The sequence below is a fragment of the Equus asinus genome, chromosome 23 (genome assembly GCF_041296235.1).
Source record: "Equus asinus isolate D_3611 breed Donkey chromosome 23, EquAss-T2T_v2, whole genome shotgun sequence".
Taxonomy (NCBI): domain Eukaryota; kingdom Metazoa; phylum Chordata; class Mammalia; order Perissodactyla; family Equidae; genus Equus; species Equus asinus.
Genome location: NC_091812.1, coordinates 20,121,157 through 20,141,330, shown reverse-complemented (window position 1 = coordinate 20,141,330; position 20,174 = coordinate 20,121,157). Strand labels below are relative to the sequence as shown.

The following is a 20,174-nucleotide window of genomic DNA, read 5'->3' as shown; positions in this document are numbered from 1 at the left end:
TGGTTAGAGTGTCTGTTTAGGGTGATGAAAAAGTTTTAGAAATAGGTAGTGGTGATCGTTGCACAACATTGCGAATGTAATTAATGTCACTGAACTGTACACTTAAACATGGTTAAAATGGTAAATTTCATGTTATATATATTTTATCACAACTTATAAAAATTAATAATGTAATATACCAAAATCCACTGAATTGTACACTTTACATGAGTGAATTGTATGGTATGTGAAGTGTATCTCATAAAGCTGTTACAAAAAAAAAGAATCAGGGGCCAGCCCCATGGCTAAGTGGTTACGTTCACACACTCCACTTCAGCAGCCCAGGGTGTCACCAGTTCCGATCCTGAGCATGGACCTAGCACCGTTCATCAAGCCATGCTGAGGCAGCATCCCACATAGTAGAAATAGAAGGATCTACAACTAGAATATACAACTATGTACTGGGGTGCTTTGGGGAGAAGAAGAAAAAAAAAGCTTGGCAACAGATGTTAGCTCAGGGCCAATCTTCAAAAACAAAAGAATCAGTAACTTGGCTTAACTGCTCTTTAAAGACCCTTTCATCACTAAATTCTGTGATTTCTTTTTTAACTTCTGAGAATAGATTATATTCCAAAATTTAAAATCCAGGAAATCTCCAATTATGTTCCAAGCCTTGGATTTGGCTTAACATTTCAAGAGAACGGAGCCTAGGAGCCTAGTACATAGTGCTAGATAAGTGTTTGTTATTGTCGTTATTGTGATCATTATCATCTTCTTCTTCAAAAGAGCCCTGTGAGGCAAGTATGATTAAGGCCATTTTAGATAAGAATAAACAGATTCAGAGAGGGTAAGTGATTTTCTCAAAAAATGATCCAGCCAAGAACTGAGAGAGCTGGGATTTGAACCCATGCTAGCCTGGCTCCATGGCCCAGGCTGACACCACCAGTTCTTCCCCAGCCTAATCCAGTCTATAGAACTGCTGTGCATACAGGTCTCATCACTCTTCTGCTCACTATGAATGAGATGGTACCATTTTACCTTGCACTATGTATGACAGAGCACTCTGAAAATGGGAAATCTTATTCACGTTAGATATCTTTTAGAAAGTCAGCTTTATATATTTATAGTTTTGACAGCCTCAACTAAAGTTAAGGTGCTAGCAGAGAAATTATCACTGCGCTTTGGTCTTTTGTGAAGTCAAAGCCTTCAAGACAGTACTCAGAATTCAATAAATGGGTTTTACTACGTAGATGAACAAAGCTTTAAAGTGAATGAAGACAGCAGCCCAGGACAGGCCAAGGTTAGATACCTCACACGCCAACCGAATCAAGCATTATTATGCTTAGCAGGAAAGTAGGACAATATTACTTTGATTTTTTGTTGATCCTGCTTAATTTCTGCATCCAGTTGCTTCCTTTTTTCATTTTCTTCTCGAAGTCTTTTTTGCAGCTGTATCTTTTGATATTTCATGTGATCTACATTCTGCTCTAGTTCATTAGCACGTTTCTCATTTTGGATCGACAATGATGCCAATTTCTTACTATTTTGTTGCTTCTTCTGTAAGACCTGGGATCATATGGGATATTTCAAAATGAAAAACTACATCTCTCATAAACTTTTCATTCAATGGCAAGGGTAGGCATTTTGCCTCGATTTTAACTTATTTTTGATACATTCACACTTGTTTTCTACATTTTTACTTTTACAACTAGGCAACCATCATACTTTTCACTAGATATAAAGAATGATCATTCTTCCTGATGCAGACAACCAAACAGAACAAAATCAGTCTCTGCTTTTTTTATTAATGAGCAATTTAAAAATATTATGTGTACATGATAAAAATTAAAACATAAAACTGACCACATATTTTTAAAAACTCTCTCTTATCTCAGACCCCTAATCTTCCTGTCCTGCTATTTCTTAAATATTATTCCAGAAATAATTTACATGCATTCAAATAACTTCATATATATTCCAGATAGGCTACTCTTTCACATAGATGTGTTCCTTCTATGTGACTGCATAGTATTCCACTGTGCACCTCTTTTATATCCAGCTATAGCCTAAATCATTAATCCTGAGTTAAGATGATCAGAATCAATACCATTTTCCCTGAGAGTGACCAAACATTATAATTACTATTTTAACTACCTTAAATAAAGCTTCTCCTCATCTAGCTAAGCTTATCTATAGAGAGCATTAAAAATTTGTGAACATTTTTAAAGGGTTTACACTACTAATATAAAATATCAGAGTGTTCCAATTGAATCCTGATCAAACAAACAAACATATATCAGACTTGTATTATGTGCTTTAATATTGCACTAAGTAACTCTTAGGTGGCATAAAAATTTAAGGAAAGGTTATTTGTAAATTATGCAGATTATAATTATTTCCTTCATCTTGCAATAAATTGTTGACATAAACACATCTTATTTTAATTAGACTAAGTATTCACAGAGCTATCATAGCTCAGAGCAGGGCTCCTCAAAGTGTGCTCTGTGGACCAGTACTAGTCACAGACTCGTTGTCAGCCTGTACCACTAAGCTCACTATTAGATTCGGCTGACATTGGTTTCATGCAGGACTGTTCTGAAGGAAGCTGTACTCTCATTTACCTTTATCTTGTCACAGACCAACAATGAACAATGTGCAAATGGACTACTTTGTGGACCACTGGCTTGGAGGCCACAGGCCTCTGCACTTTTCCATGCCTGGATTTGGACATTGGCTTTGCCACTTACTTTTGAAAGTAATTGCAACACTGGAGCATTTTAGTGTCTTTTTCCACATAATGTTGAAAACATCAGTATGAGTACTGATAATCTTATTTAAAAGTGATATAGGTTGTCATTGTCTTTTGCACTTATTCTAGATGCTCAAAAGTGCACCTCTGTTAGCATTAGCATACTAATGGAGCATATTACTCTCTCTATATATCTAAAGACATATAGAATAGAGAGTTCAGATTTTTAAAAATTAAAAAAATTTTAAGTTTTAAAAACTAAAATAACTTTATACCAATAAAAACACTAGTATTTCAATATTTAAAAATGGTAAGAAATGTTAAGAGTGCTGACAAGCATTACTGTCATCATAACTATGTGACTCTGAATGAATTATTTTACCTTTCTAAACCTTAGCTTCCTCATTTGTAGAATAAGGTAAAATACTCACTTCAAAGGATTAAATAACGATTAAATAATATATATAAAACATCTGGTACGCATATAGCACTTTGTAGACACTTAACAACTGGTAACTATTGTCTATCTCCTCATCCCCACCACCATCCTCATCGTCTTAGTCATTCCCATCCCCATCAAGGCACAGAAATTTCTAAAACTACATGGGAACCTTGTTTCAGTTCTCTGTTGTATGAGATGTTTTTTGAGCTTAATTAAACTCTGTGTCTTCTTTCCCTTCCTCATTAGTACCCTTACCAGAAAAGGATATGCAGCAAGAAACATGGAAAACAAAAAGAACATCGTAATTCCCAAACCCTATTACAAGTGTTCATTTAATCTTTCAATCTCAACCATTTTAGTTGTGCGAGATATAGAACATACAAAAATAATCTTTGCTAAATCCACAAACAAGGCTTAAGCTATAGATGTATATGATAAATATAATAACCTCCTTAGAAAAACAATAATCCCAGTTTTACTTATTAATATGTATAAAAATTACAATCAGAACTGAAGCTAGGATATAAAACTATGAAATTATAAATAAAATTTCATAATAAACACAAAGGAAAAATCTTAATTGTTCTTTTCTACTAATGTTTTATTAAAATGACTACTTTGTTAGACACCGCAGCCTCAATTTAAAGGGTCAAGAAGTGAAAAAGAATCAATCCCAAGACTTTGCTGTGAATTGCTAAGTGAAAATATGTATTCTGAAAATAAGTATTCTGAAGGAAAGTAGAAAGTGTGACATACACTACCACATGTCCTCCTTTAAGCAGTTCAAACACTAAAGTCATATTATTTTAACTTGTTGACTTGAGAGGCTACTTAGGTAAAACATTGTAGTGGAGATGTCCAGATGTTTGAGGAGGCATTAAAAACCCTAGGAGTAGGGACTTTTTGGTCTGTTCACCTCTGCATTCCCACCTGGAAAAGGACCTGGTGCACAGGAGGTGTGCAGTGAACAGCTACCTTGTTGAAAGAAAATAACTGTGGCAGTTTCAAAAAGAAATAAATAATGCTCTGAACAGGTTAACTACAATTCCATTCTACCTACAGTGGAAACAATATGAAAGCAATAGATTATGGATGAAAAGAAAAGGAGAAGGCATTCTGGCAAATTCATTATCATCAGACTAACAAAGCAGTCTGACCATCCCAAAAGCATCTGAAAATGGCTTCATTACACAAAATCTCTCTGTAATGGAATATTTCTCATAGAATAGAACTTTTAATTGTAGCTATTTCCGAGGTTATAGCTAAATCCAGCATTAGGAGATTAAGAATGATATGTAGTTAAGTTATTAACCTTTATTAAAGCAAGCAGTTATGGTTTCAGAAAAGTGAAATAGTTACCATTTGTTGAGTGTCTACAAGGTGCCATGTACGTACCAGATGTTTTATATGTATTATTTAATCACTAGTTAATCTTCCGTCCTCCAGAAAAGGAAAATATTTCTGTGGTTATCTTTATTTCTTAGTAGATGCTTTTTGATAAAGATATTAAATTAATAAACTTCTTGAATGAAGAAATATACTACCCAGATTGAAGGTATATAAACCTACCAGCACACTGGAAAAGAAAAGTTGCCATCCAGTTTCTCTTGCTGGTAAAAACAGAATCCTACTTCTTTCCTAACCAGGTACAAAAATCCTCAAAAGCAGGAAGCCTTAAATAAGTTTTCTCAAATACATTTTTTAAATTACCTGAACTCTTAGCTTTGCAGCATCCATCTTTTTACGGAACTCCTTCTGTAATTTTACTTTCAAAGCAGCATCAGAAAGATCTTTGTTTTCCAGTTCCTGTAGCTGCTTTTGTGTTTCAGTTAATTCCACTTTCGCCTGTTCTGCTTCGTGCTCAAGTTTTGTTACTTTCAGAGAATACTGTTTGCTTACAGACTTGGCATCATTACCTTAACCATAATAATAACAGTAATAATAATTATAAATTATGTAAAAAAGAAAAACTAAGTAAAACATCAAAAACATAACAATGCTGTACTCTTAAAAATCCACCTGGGCAGTATAACTATTTAAGGCATAGCACTAAAAACCCAACTGTCCCCACCCATCCCCATCAAACACAATTTGCCACCTGGCCTCTTAATAATGAGTTCCTTAATGACTGTCCCCATATGGTGCCATTCAATCATCTCATTGGTTCATCTTTTGTGTTTCAGTGTGACATTTCTACTGAATTTGCAGTTTAGCTTTGCTGGCATCAAACTCCAGTTAAGTAGGATGTTTGAGATGATTCTTTGGCCTCTTGCTTACTACACTTTGGCTTCCTGGTCCCCATAATCTGTCTCTTTGAATTCTTTTTTTTTTTTTTTTAACTATTATGAAAAATTTTCACTATATAAAAAGTAGGGAAATAATATAATGAATGCTCATCATTCAGATTCAAGAGTTATCAAGATTTTGCCATAGTTGCTTCATCTATGCCTTTTTCCTTTTGTTTTAATTTCCTTAAAAATTGTAGAGCCAGCCCCAATGGCCTAGTGGCTAAATTTCAGCGTGCTCTGCTTCAGTGGCCTGGGCTCAGTTCCTGGGCACAGAACCACACCACTCGTCTAGCAGTAGCCATGCTGTGGCAGCAGCTCACTTAGAAGAACTAGAAGGACTTAGAACTAGAATACACAACTAAGTACTGCAGCTTTGGGCAAAAAAATAAAAATAAAAGAAGAAGATTGGCAACAGACATTAGCTAGGGAGAATCTTTCCCAGCAAAAAAAACTGTCAACTAATCCCAGATGTCATACCATTTCATCTATACATACTTCAATAGGCATCTATACAGAATATGGACCTAACCAAAAAGTCATTGCCACACCTAACTAACAATGTTAATACCCATCAGTCCCTATTCAGACTTCCCAAATTGTCTCAAAATGTCTTTTATAATTGGTTTATTTTAATCACGATCCAAACAAGGTCCACCAGACATCTGATTGTTGAGTCTCTTAAGAATCTTTTAATCTAGAGCTGGCCCCCTCCTTTTTCATTCCACTGAACTTGTTAAAGACGAATTCTTTTTAAATGCTTTTCTTATGAATATTTAGAACATAGAGAAAAATAGGATTAGGTATTTCCATATCTTTTCATTCTAAGCCCAGCTATGAGCCTAAAAACTTGGTTTTGATTTGTTCTGAATAGTCAACTGTTCTTGAACTAAACTAGCAAACTCATGGCAGTGGGAAATCAGATTCTAGAGCTCATGGGATGAATAATCGCCGGGGACAATTTGTCACACTGCTATACTGAAAATCTCTTAATTTTTTAATAAAAAGGAGTTATCAAACTAAATGCACTGTGAGTTGTCTTCTGCCTCTACAACTCTATGATTTTGACTGACTTTAAAATACATACAACTATTATATTTTAATGAATCTAAGATCCATAAATTGTTCAACACACCAATATTTTATGAACCACTAAGAAAAAAAATACAATGCCAATTACACCATGATTAAATGCTAAGATACTATTGATTGTAAGATGCATCTTGATTTCAGAGATTAAAATGTGAAAAAAATGTGTAATAGAATTGATGAAATGCAGTATACTTGTCACTGTTACTGCTGATTAAAGCAGCTGCTATTGGGGAGAAGTCGTCAGTGGAAGGGCTTTGAAAAGCACACACTGACCCTTTTGCTAGTCACCATCTCTAAGGTCTTTAAGAAAGCTCCAAACTGCCCTTGGTTCTAATGAGCAAGAAGAGGACCTTCTCTGCATAAGTTGAGGTATTCTCCATTTTAAGGCAATCAGGATAGGTAGACCAGCCTCAAAGTTGTGCTTGTTTAGTGAGATATCCCATGGTGGGATAATCTACCAGAAAGAAAATCATCTATTCCAGAGCGGTAAATATCCTCAACTTCCACAGGCAGTACCCTGAAATCTTGAGGATGGAGAAGTTATTTAAACCCATAAATCAGTTCCTAGATACTCATAAGAGAGGTTTACTGGCATTGATCCTGCCTATAAGGATAGTCAAACTTAAACACCTGGGATAATTGGAGCTGGGATGATGCACAGCATATACCTCACTAGGAATGAGGAAGGAAAACACTTTGGGACCGCAGTTAGGGAGAGGAGGTTGAGAAAGGAGGACCGAAGCCCAGAAAGCAAGCTTGCAGGGAAGAGGAAGGAAGTGGGAAGGCAGGTTTCCCCTTGCTGGCAGAGGAGTTGGGACTCATCATAATTCATGTAGTTTGAGTGTGATTGTGATTATTGCCTTGGGCTTGAAAAAGAGGAAGACAATATTTTCTTCAGTTCCCCTAAATGTGACCAGTGAGTTGTTTTTCATTGGAGTTGAAAAAAAGAAATGCTGGTGTCTCTTATTCCTTCAATCCTTTACTGAACTTCAAAGTAGTCAAGATTCACACTTTAGTATATAGGGGAGAAAAAAATCCAAAAAACCTGAGATGTGCTTTTTAAGGCAAGTCTAAAGTAGCTGAAGGTGAGGAGATGAGGTACATACGCCCAACCTGGCCGAATTTGTGACTAAGGGGAAGAGCTAAAAGCTTGGCTACGAGAACAGCTCTCAAAGACAACTCCTTACATCTTCAGAAAAATAAAAATTATCTATATTTAAAATACAAAGTTTACAATTAATGTTAAAAATGAACTAATTCAGAAAATGAATTCTAACAATTTAAAATAAATTACTGTTGAAATGAGTTAGAAAAACATCTCAGACATATTCCCAGATGCCTAGTATAATGTTTCTTAAAAAGTGGCAAAAAACATTAAGTGCCAGAGTTTCAGCACAACACAGAGTTCACACTGGCTAGAACAATTCATAGATGAAATTCCAAAATAAGAAAATTCTTTTGATAACTAACCTCACATATTAGCTCTAAAACACAGCTTGTTACACCAAATTACAAGCTACACTGGATAGTCCTGAGCATCAAAAACTAAAGTAAATGTTACAACATTAGATGCAACATTAGAAGCTTTTCTCTCTCATATAAGCTGGTTGATAGCATACTATTACCTGTTTTTAGTAATTCTTTAATCAGATCTTCCTTCATCTTGATATTAATTGTAAGTTCTCTCATTTTTTGTTTAGCTTCAGTAAGTATGAGTTCTGAATTCCTTAATTTTTGCAAATTCAACTCCTGACTCTCCTGGAGATAGTCAATCTGTAAATCTTTAAAATAAAAGAAACAAAACTGAGAAATAAAACAATCTGCTCATAAAATATTCAGCAGAAGTAGAGTTAAAAAGAAAAGCAGACACAGAAGCAGTCTAGAGACAGCAGAGGAAGGGACAAACAGAAGGGGAGAGAGAGAAAAAAAATACACAGCAGTTGAAACTGGTTCTCTAGCTTACAGCAAGTCTTCCTTTCCTTAAAATATATAAATGTTTTAGTCATATCTTGTAGGTTCTGAGATACAGTTTTTCATCGCCCTTAGATATTCTGCAATTTCAGCTTTTCTTTAACCTGAGTTATTTAAGAAAAGTGTAAAATCTCCAGGTGGGTAGAAGGTTGAATTTTTTCCTACTAACTTGTAGTTTAATCGTAATCAGAGAACAGACTACTCAGAGTATGGTCCAGCACTGTTTGTTACTATCCTAGACCAGAACATAAATCAACTATGTCAATGTTTTAGTTCAGCTGCTATCTTTTTTCATAGCAAGACATCCTCAATGAAGAAACTAGTGCACTGATTTACCTTCTGGACTAAGTTTCTTACCTGGTTGTAGACCAGTAACAAACAGTTCAAGGATGGCTGCTTGAGGAGCACCAATCTACACTATTTATACACGTTTTATTTGTTTTATTTGTGACATATAGTCAATTTTTTGTTAATATTACATGCATAGGATCTTAAAAAGACGCTATTATCAACGTGTAGGACTTATTTATCATGTTATTTATCTTCTCTATACTCTTATTTTTTGTTTTGACCACTCATAGGCCAAGAGAAATGAGTTAAAAATCTCCTACTACAGTTTTCGCAACATAAACATTTTTGATGCTGTTATTTAATGTACAAAAATTCTCATCAATTGTGTACTAGAACATTATGAGCACCCAGTATACTAATTTGGCTCCAATGCCAAATACATCACTGATGGTAGGCATGTGTGCCAGTGAAGCATAAAATAGACACTTAGTAAATTACTTAAGATGTATTTTAAAGTAGTGAAGAGTACAATGTATATCAACTCAGGTTTGAATATAAAATCCTCATTCTGAAAGATTTAGCTACAACTCTAGCCAGAACTGATTGGTGGAAAAATTTTTTTATCAAGGAATAAAAAATAGTGAAAAATTAGAGGTACAACAGAGAACATAAAGGACATTCTATCAACCAGGAAAACACTCCCACCAAGCTCCCATCTTTGAGAATTCCTAAATGCTTCTTAAATTATTGACCGAAGAAAAAGAGAAGTGTCTTACAAATATTAGATCTAAATTACTTGAGAAAGTGTGTGTACCTTCATTCCCCAAACTTGACTTTTGTGTTTGATCCTGAATATCATTCAACTCAACAAGAGAACAGACAGACCCTGGCTTTTTGAATGGCTTTTGAATCCATGGGTGACTTCTACATCTAAAAAAAGAAAAATTAAGATCAAAGGTAAGTTGTCTATGAATGTTTTCTAATCTGCCCTCAAATAAGTTTCCCCAAAAAGTGACAGTAATGTTAAAAAAGCATTATATAAAACAAATAGAATTTTACTAATATTCCTCAAAATAAAAGGATGCCTTGCCCCCATGTTGGATCTAGTGGAAAATTCATCCTGTTTGTTGCCACTGTGGTAGCAGAATCAGAAAATCCAAAAATGTTCTCTCTGAAAATTAAAATCTAACAACTACAAAAGCTCTAAAAGCAAAATTATTTTTCAATTGTAAGACTGATGACTTGTGTTCAAATACTGGTTTCGTAACACATTAGTTGACAGTACATTTAGCAAAAACTACCTGCTCTTATATTAAATGGAAAAGATACACTTTAACGAAAAAAACAAAACCTACTTCTGTATACATTTATTGTATCATATAACTATGTTTATTAAATCAGTCTATATTTAACATACCTAATTTCAGACTTCTCTTGGCCTTCTGATTCTTCATCATCACTGTTATCAGAAAATTGGCAGTGGAGGACTTCATCTTGTTCTTCTATGTGACCCAGCAGCATCTGACTTCGTGTTCGAAATCCAGCAACTACTCGATCCAGAGAGTACACAGAAGGACTCGTGTAGACCTTACAAGTGATTCCCCCACCCAAAAACAAAAAAAGTGATTTTTAAATGTCTATTTTTATCCTATTACTCAAAATGTTTTTTAAGAGGCTATTAAATAGGTACTCATATGGCTTCTCTGGAGAATTCTACCAACCATTCAAAGAAGATTTAATACCTATCCTTCTTAAACTATTCCAAAAAAACTGAAGAAGATGGAATGCTTCCTAACTTATTCTGTGAGGCCAATGTTACCCTGATACCAAAACCAGAGAGAAAAATACAAAGAAAGAAAATTACAAGGCAATATCCCTGATGAACATAGATGCAAAAATCCTCAACAAAATATTGGCAAATTGAATACAGCAATACATTAAAAGGATCATACACCACGATCAAGTGGGATTTATGCCAGGGATGCAGGAATGATTCAACATCCACAAATCAATCAATGTATATACCACATTAACAAAATGCAGAATAAAAATCATATGATCATCTCAATAGATGCAGAGAAAGTATTTGAGAAGATCCAACATACATTTATGATAAAAACTCTCAATAAAATGGGCATAGAGGAAAGTACCTCAACATAATAAAGGCCATATATGACAAACCCACAGCCAATATCACACTTAATGGTGAAAAACTGAAAGCCATCCCTCCAAGAACAGGAACAAGACAAGGGTGCCCACTCTCGCCAACCCTATTCAACACTGTACTGGAGTTTTAGCCAGAGAAATTGAGCAAGAAAAAGAAAGAAAAGATATCCAAATTGGAAAGGAAGACATAAAACTCTTGTTGTTTGCAGATGACATGATTCTATATATAGAAAATCCTAAAGAATCCACCAAAAAAACTAGCATAAATAATCAACAACTACAGCAAAGTTGCAGGGTAAAAAATCAACTTACAAAAATTAGTTGCATTTCTATACACTAATAAACTAGCAGAAAGAGAAGTTAAGAATACAATTCCATTTACAATTGCAACAAAAAGAATATCTAGGAATAAATTTAATCAAGGAGGTGAAAGACCTATATACTGAAAACTATAAGACATTATTGAAGGAAATCAAAGAAGATATAAAGAAATGGAAAGATATTCCATGCTCATGGTTTAGAAGAATACACATAGTTAAAATGTCCATATTATCTAAAGTAATCTAAAGTCAGAATCCCAATGACACTCTTCACAGAAATAGAACAAAGAATCCTAAAATTTATATGGAACAACAAAAGACCCCAAATAGCCAAAGCAGTCCGAGAAAAAGGAATAAAGCTGAAGGCATCACATTACCTAACTTCAAAATATACTACAAAGCTATAGTAATCCAAACAGCATGGTATTGGCACAAAAACAGACACAAAGATCAATGGGACAGAACTGAAAGCCCAGAAATAAAACCACACATCTATGGACAGCTAATCTTTGACAAAGAAGCCAAGAACATACAATGGAGAAAGGAAAGTCTCTTCAATAAATGGTGTAGCAAAATTGGATAGGCACATGCAAAAGATTCAGAGTAGACCATTATCTTACACCACACTCAAAAATTAACTCAAAATAGGGGCTGGCTTGGTGGTGTAGTGGTTAAGTTCGTGCATTCTGCTACAGCAGCCTGGGGTTCGTTGGTTTGGGTCCCAGGCACAGACCTACACAGTGCTCATCAAGCCATACTGTGGTGGTGTCCCACATACAAAACAGAGGAAGATTGGCACAGATGTTAGCTAGCGACAATCTTCCTCAAGCAAAATGAGGAAGATTGGCAACAGATGTTAGCTCAGGGCCAATCATCCTCACCAAAGGAAAAAAAAATTACTCAAAATAGATTAAAGACTTGAATGTAAGACCTGAAACCATAAAACTCCGAGAAGAAAACAGAGGCAGTACACTCTTTGACATCAGTCTTAGCAGCATCTTTTCGAATACCATGTCAACTCAGGCAAGGGAAACAAAAGAAAAAATAAACAAATGGGACTACATCAGACTAAAAAGCTTCTTCAAGGCAAAGGAAACCAGGAACAAAAAAAAAAGACAACCCACCAACTGGGAGAAAATATTTGCAAATCATATATTTGATAAAGGGTTAATCTCCAAAATATATAAAGAACTCATACAACTCAACAACAAAAAATTAAACCACCTTACCAAAAAATGGGCAGAGGATATGAACAGACATTTTTCCAAAGAAGATACATAGATGGCTGACAGGTACATGAAAAAGATGTTCAACATCACTAATCATTAGGGAAATGCAAATCTAAACTACAATGATATATCACCTTACACCTATTAGAATGGCTTCAATTACCAAGACAAAAAACAACAAATGTTGGAGACAATGTGGAGAAAAGGGAACCCTCATACACTGCTGGTGGGAATGCAAACTCGTGCAGCCATTATGGAAAATAGTATGGAGATTTCTCAAAAAAATTAAAAATAGAAATACCATATGACCCAGTTATCCCACTACTGGGTATTTATCCAAAGAACTTAAAATCAAAAACTCAAAGAGATTTATGCACCCTTACGTTCATTGCAGCATTATTCACAATAGCCAAGATCTGGAAGCAACCCAAGTGCCCAACAACCAATGAATGGATAAAGATGATGTGGTGTGTGTATATATATATATATATATATATATATATATATATATATATATAGAATGGAATACTACTCAGCCATAAAAAAGATAAATCGTCTCATTTGCAACAACATGTATGGACCTTGAGAGTACTACGTTAAGCAAAATAAGCCAGACAGAGAAAGACAAACACTGTATGATTTCACTTATATGTGGAAGATAGACACATAGATAAAGAGTACAGATTAGTGGTTACCAGAGAGGAAGGGGGTGGAAGGGTAGGCGAATGGGGTAAAGGAGCACATATGATGGATAAAAATTAGACTATTGGTGGTGAGCATGATGCAGTCTACACAGAAACTGATACATAATAATGTATACCTGAAATTTACACAATGTTAAAAGCCAATATAACCTCAATAAAATAATTTTTTTAAAAAAGAGGCTATTAGGTACTTTTTTTTAAAGATTGGCACCTGAGCTAACACCTGTTGCCAATCTTCTCTTTTTCTTCTTCTCCCCAAAGCACCCCAGTACATAGCTGTATATTCTAGCTGTAGGTCTTTCTGGTTGCACTACGTGGGATGCTGCCTCAGCATGGCTTGATGAGCAGTGCCATGCCCACACCCAGGATCCAAACCAGCAAAACCCTGGGCCACCGAAGCAGAGTGCAGGAACTCAACCACTCAGGCATAGGGCTGGCCCCTAGATAGGTGCTCTTAAACTAGCCAACCGCTAAAAGTATGCATTGCCCCCCAAAAAAAGTCAAAATTCATGTCACAATACTATTGTGCCTCATGGACACACACTTCCTTCAGAATCTACAAAGCTCTTCTATCTTCAATTATAGCTTCATGGAAAATAGTATGCAAAAATGAAACCAAAGAGACCCATGAGTGAAAACATCACAGTGCTTAAACGAGCACAGGCACTCCCCAACAAATGTGAAGCCAATATACAATGTAACAGGAGGCAAGTGTTCCCCAGCACTCCAATCTTTCCAGTTCCGAACACTTGGAGAACTGTGGTGTTGCTGCTAACGGTCTGCATCCCCCTCCAATCCACATCTCACCACATGAAGAAATTCAGAGTCATCGCCACTCCCTCTGCGAAGGCAAAATACTCCCAATTTGGAAATCCGAATGTATCTACTCACACTTTACATGTAGTGGTTAGGGATGGCTGAATTAATGCTCTAAGTGACATACTTAATATGTATTGTAGGATAAATAGATTTTCATGGGCTAGCCTGGGAATTTTCTATATTATAACATGCTTCTATGGGCAATGCACCTTAAGTTCTCAAAAAATGACCTTGGAAAACAATAAAAATGAATTAGAAATTGGCTTTAAACTTTTATTCTAGTTTTGTTACCAAATATTTCCTTTTTCACCACCTCTCTGTAACCAAACCTCAGGGTAATTTATCAAAAAAGATAAATAATAAAATCTTAGAGGGACATTCAATTTATTAACATAAATCATTATACGCTATTAAAATTATAACATACAGTAGAATGTATATATCACATGGTGTTCAAAATTCAATTGATGTAGGTCCCTCACGTACCCCACCCCCCACCCCCGAAAAGCCTACCTGGTACTAAAGATTTCTTGATACCTAATTGTTGTGCCTCCACTGTTGGTCACTTAATAAGACCATCTGTCATGTCAACACCATGATGAATGAGGGGCAAAGTTCTCTAGGTGGGCTCCCAATTCTAAGGTAGGAGCTATGGGGGAGGGGAATTATTTACAGAATAACCAACTCAAGAAGTATTTATTTAACAAGTACAAGGTACCCAGTATGGACATTTTGCCCCATAACTGACAGGCATCAAGGTTTCTCTTTGTCAGGGGGGTGGAAATTATTTCAGGAGCAAATAAAACTTTTGTTCAGAGTCAAACTTCGTTCTTTGGGACTGTAATTTGCTTTTAAAATTTCTTTTTTACAGAGAAAACCAAATGTCCCAGCTAAATAATGAACATTAAATAAATTCTGCCACAGTGAGTAACACTTAGCGAATTAATTCTTTAACAGTCATTCCACCCAACACAATGGTTCTTTGCCCCTTCCAGGCTCGTAAAGCCTGTAGGCTGGCCCCTTCCTACCTAGGTGTTGGGTCCTGCTTCCCTTCAGTTGCTTCTGCATTCCACAGCTCCCAATAGGGATATTTTAGCATTTTCAACCACACCCCAGATAGTATTGATCACAATATAAGTACTCAAATAAGCTGATTAATAATTCAAATAACTGAGGTGTATACAACTAGAAGCTAATTTTTTAATCTAACCCTTTTTTCCTAGAATTACATAGCCATAAGTCTAGACAGAACTTTAAAAGTTACTGAGTTCAACTATTCCTCCCAGTTGGACCCTCTTCTGTAATATTGCAGATTATCATGTAATCTCTGTTGAAACAAATTCACTGTGGGGGCCCTCACAAGGCCTGGGGCCTCTCATATCATCTTTGGCAGTTCTTACTAATATGCCCTTCTTTATATTCCCTTAGCACTTCTCATTGGTCCTAATTCTAGAGACAAAGGCTAACGATAATGATAAGCCTTCAAATATTTGACAACAGTCATCATACCCCCCCCCCCGAATCGGACTAAATTTAGAATTACTTCAGATTTTCCCCAAGATCCTTCAGCAATTTGGTTGTTCTCTGAAAATAATCTAATTTGACTTAAAGTGTTGTACTCAGACCTGAACATAATATTCTAAATCGCCATACAGTAAGACAACCTCCTCTCTCTAGTGATGCATTTGATTTTGTTTCATCAGATGTGCTGCAGTTTTGCTTAACTCATTCACCATAGATTGTGGCTTTCACATATTTAACTTTGTAGTTTCAACTGAGAGTTCTGCAAAAGGTCATGAGATGTAACATGCCACCTTGCTACTGTGAAGCTGGTGCATTCTGCTGGAATGAGTTGCCTAGCTAGCAAAGGAACCTGGTCAAAGCTCAGCAGACACAACTCTTGTGTTCTGTTGTGTTCGCTCTTCACCACAAGCAACTATGCATGCAAAGAGGTACTTAAATAATAAAAATAAAAAATAATTCTTTTGTGAGAAAAAATGGCCTTTGTGTGAAAGATAAAAACTTAGTGAAAACGGAAAAAGCTGTTAACCTACAGTGTGGGATTATGCAAAGAAATTTTGTGACTCAACAAAAATGTAATTCATTCAGGAAAAAGCAAAAATATTTTACAAATATTTCCACTTTTGTGAATTCAGAGGCTTAAGGGATATTTTAAAAAATCTTCTGAAGAATATTTTGGTTGGTTTTCTTAGTACACATTATGTCAAGTACTGAAAGTAACATTATTTACCTATTGCTTTTATTTCCTTTTCATAATACCGTATTACATCAAATCTAAAATGCCATCAACTGTAAGACACGCCATCATTTTTACACCAAGAAAGAAAAAAAGCTGTCAAATTATGACATGTTGTCAATTGTAAAACGTATCCTTCCATTAAAGATGATAAAACATAAAAAAAAAGTGAGTCTTATAATCAATGAAATATGGTAGATTTTCATCAGCATTTACAGTATTATAGTAAACTTAAGTGATGACTGGGACCACCTTGAATTTTTTTCTTTCCAAAGTGCCTTTTTAGTATGTATAACATGACTCTTGGCTTTAATTATATTGATATTTACCATGTTAAGAAAGCAGAAAAAAAAAGCTAGATTTTTTTCTTTAACTTTAAATCAAGATTCGATTCTGCATTTTATCAGATGAGTTTTTGATATCTATTGAGACAAATGAATTTCTTCTTTTGTCCTATTAATTTGGTAAGTAATACTAATACTTTTCCTTTCATTTACCTGTACACTATCTAGCTGTGAGGGGTGATTTCTTTAGCATTTCTGCAGAAGTGGATATGTCCCGTAATTCCATTTTGGTGTTTAACTTTTCAGATTAAAAGATAGTTGAAAACAAATGTGCAACAACAGAAAAAAGTACACAATGGTATGCCCTTACTATAAATATTATTCAGCCATTAAAAATGACATATTATAGAAGAATATTTGATGACTATCAAATGTTCATGATATATTAAGTGAGAAAAGCTAGTAATGAAAGTGTATGTATAAATATAACATAAATAATACTTTTAAAATAAATAAGATCTTTTCACTCTTTCCCTCAGTATGTAAGAAATAAAATCGCTTTCTGTAATTAACTTAAAAACTGATTAAGCCATTTTCCCCCCTTTTCCTTTGAAAGTATTCTAAGTTGAGGAAATATTCTCTTCTCAGACTATTTTTACCTCAAGAAAATATTAGAGCTAAACTCTAAAAGAAAATATTAGAGCTGGAAAACCTTAGCTAGACTTCTGCCCAGGAGACAGAAATCCAGGAGAAAATGAAATGGTATTTCAGATGTCCTCTTTGGCTTAATTTAGCTAGTTTTGGTATTCAGTATGAAACCTTCCCCTCACTCTTAGCACAATGGAACAGCAAATAGGACTGAAACACAGCTTGTCAGGCTGAGTCCTCCCATGCAAGCCTGCCTTTTCATGTCTGCTGCAGTACCCAGGCCAAGCAAGGGAGGTGGCCAGGATTCCTGGACACACAGTAGGAGCAAGAGAACCCTCCAAACTGCTGAGCATATGACTTTTGCATCTTCTTCCTTTTTCCCTTCTTTTAGTGGCTAGCAGGGTTCTTTTGGGGTAGAAGGAAAATTTTAAGAATGAAACAAAACTAAGAATCTGCTAAGTTGGAACAATAAGCGTGGAAGTCTTTATTCCAGTCACGTGTGTTTCAAGTCTAATCAAACAACTAGAGATAAGAACAGAAGGGCCCGGTTTGGACACTTATCGCTTGACAAAGGATATCCAGACAGCATCTCAGGACGTCTGAGACACCCACGCGACTATACATCGGAAGGCGGATGGACTTTCCTCCGGGAGGATGTGGAAATAGGTGAAAACTCTCCGACCCCGACGGGCAGCCTAGTACCCGCAAGCGGCTTTCTTCCAACGGACGCCCCCAGAGGATCCACACACATCTAGGGCAGGAGCGAGAACACAACAGAGGAGCGACGGTGGAAACAGGTGACCAGAACCCTACCTAAACCCCCTGCAATTACTCCTAAACGCAGAGGAAAACTTTGGAGTTGCACACCTGAGCCCGCGGGGAGAGTCTCTCCCCGCCATTGGCGGGGAGACCCAGCCTGGTGCTCGGGGCGCCCGGAGGGCCCCAGAGAGAGACACGGAGGACACGGAGATCTCCCAGCTGCCGTTGCCCGCCCCGTGGGGCTAGGGATTGCCGGAGATCTCGGAGAGGACCGGGGCTGGGGGAATTTTCAAAGGCCGGTCCGGCGACCCGGAGGGGAAGCGCTGGAGCTCCGCCCGGGCAGCAGACAAAACTCTCTGTCTGCCGTTAGCAGAGGGGCCACGCTGAGCATTCACGGCTCCGGCAGAGGCCCGGAGAGAAGCCCTGAGGGCGGGGCGACCCCCAGCTGCCGTTGCCCGCCCCGTGGGGCTAGGGATTGCCGGAGATCTCGGAGAGGACCGGCGCGGGGGGAACTTTCTAAGGCCGGTCCGGCGACCCGGAGGGGAAGCGCCGGAGCTCCGCCAGGCAGCAGACAAAACTCTCTGTCTGCCGTTAGCAGAGGGGCCACGCTGAGCATTCACGGCTCCGGCAGAGGCCGGGAGAGAAGCCCTGAGGGCGGGGCGACCCCCAGCTGCCATTGCCCGCCCCGTGGGGCTAGGGATTGCTGGAGATCTCAGAGAGGACTGGGGCTGGAGAGAGTTCCAGAGACCCAGCTTAGTCGCCTAGGGGGAAACCCTACAGGCTCACAGCAGCCTTAGGGAAAGCCTCTGCACAGCACCAGTAGAAGGCACCCAGCCGCCAGCCACAAGGCTGGAAGACCCCAGGGCAAAAGCAGCATAGCTAGGTGTACCAACCACAGACTGTAGAAGATGCCAATAGCTCTCCTGCGACCCATAGAGGACAAGTGAGATTTGGTGGGTGCCGACAGCAACAGAGCGACAAATATAAGTGATCCCACCCCTGGCCGCTGGAAAAGCCCATAACACCGTTGCAGACCCCAAGGAGAGAGCACATCTAGGTGGGCTGCAACAGTAGGCACCTGCAGCCTGAAGCCCCCCTGTGACGGCCCCCACGGCAGAGGAGGGAATCCAAAGGGCCACTGTGGCTACGAAGAGGGGCCCAGGCCCAGGTAGCAACTACGGACAGGGTTCCTGGTTGGTGAAATATAAACAGCTGCCCCTCCCACCGCAGCAGCTGAAACAAGTGAAAGGAGCAACTAAACTCTATCTCCATGCGGAGGCACAAATCAACAACATCAAGCAATATGAAAAAATACATTAAATCTCCAGAACAGAAAGAAAGCAACAAATACACAGAAAACAATCCCAAAGAAAATGAGATATATAACCTAAATGACGATGACTTCAAAACAGCCATCATTAAGATTCTCAATGAGTTAAGAGAGAATTCTGACCGACAACTCAACGAGTTCAGGAGCTATGTCACAAAAGAGTTTGATACGATAAAGAAGAACCAAACAGAAATATTGGAAATGAAGAACACAATAGAGGAGATTAAGAAAAATCTAGATGCTCTGAACAGTAGGGCTGATAATATGGAGGAAAGAATTAGCAATTTGGAAGATGGCAATATAGAATTGTTGCAGGCAGAGGAGGAGAGAGAAGCAAGACTTAAAAGAAATGAAGAAACTCTCCGAGAATTATCAGACACAATTAGGAGATGCAACGTAAGGATTATAGGTATACCAGAGGGAGAAGAGAAGGAGAAAGGGGCAGAAAACCTATTCAAAGAAATAATGGCTGAGAACTTCCCAAATCTGGTGAGGGAGATGGATCTTCAGGTGACAGAAGCCAATAGATCTCCAAACTTTATCAACGCAAGAAGACCAACTCCACGGCATATAGTAGTGAAGCTAGCAAAAGTCAACGACAAGGAGAAAATATTAAGGACAGCCAGGCAAAAGAAACTAACCTACAAAGGAACCCCCATCAGGCTATCAGCAGATTTCTCAGCAGAAACTTTACAGGCTAGAAGAGAGTGGAATGATATATTCAAAAATTTGAAGGACAAAAATCTACAGCCGAGAATTCTCTACCCAGCGAAAATATCCTTCAAATACGATGGAGAAATAAAAACCTTCCCAGATAAACAAAAATTAAGGGAGTTCATTGCCACAAAA

At 37.3% G+C, this 20,174-nt stretch overlaps 1 protein-coding gene across 5 annotated transcripts in view; it reads right to left on the bottom strand.

Moving 5' to 3' along the window:
• KIF27 (kinesin family member 27) overlaps positions 1 to 20,174 on the bottom strand; it is an 88,662-nt gene that overhangs the window by 32,049 nt on the left and 36,439 nt on the right. For all 5 annotated transcript variants that reach the window (XM_070495438.1, XM_014828522.3, XM_014828521.3 and 2 more), the window contains 5 exons: positions 10,227 to 10,396; positions 9,624 to 9,739; positions 8,173 to 8,328; positions 4,881 to 5,086; positions 1,348 to 1,545 (listed from right to left, as the gene is read on the bottom strand). In XM_070495438.1, the coding sequence (XP_070351539.1) occupies positions 1,348 to 1,545; positions 4,881 to 5,086; positions 8,173 to 8,328; positions 9,624 to 9,739; positions 10,227 to 10,396 (846 nt within the window). The remainder of the gene's footprint in view (positions 1 to 1,347; positions 1,546 to 4,880; positions 5,087 to 8,172; positions 8,329 to 9,623; positions 9,740 to 10,226; positions 10,397 to 20,174) is intronic.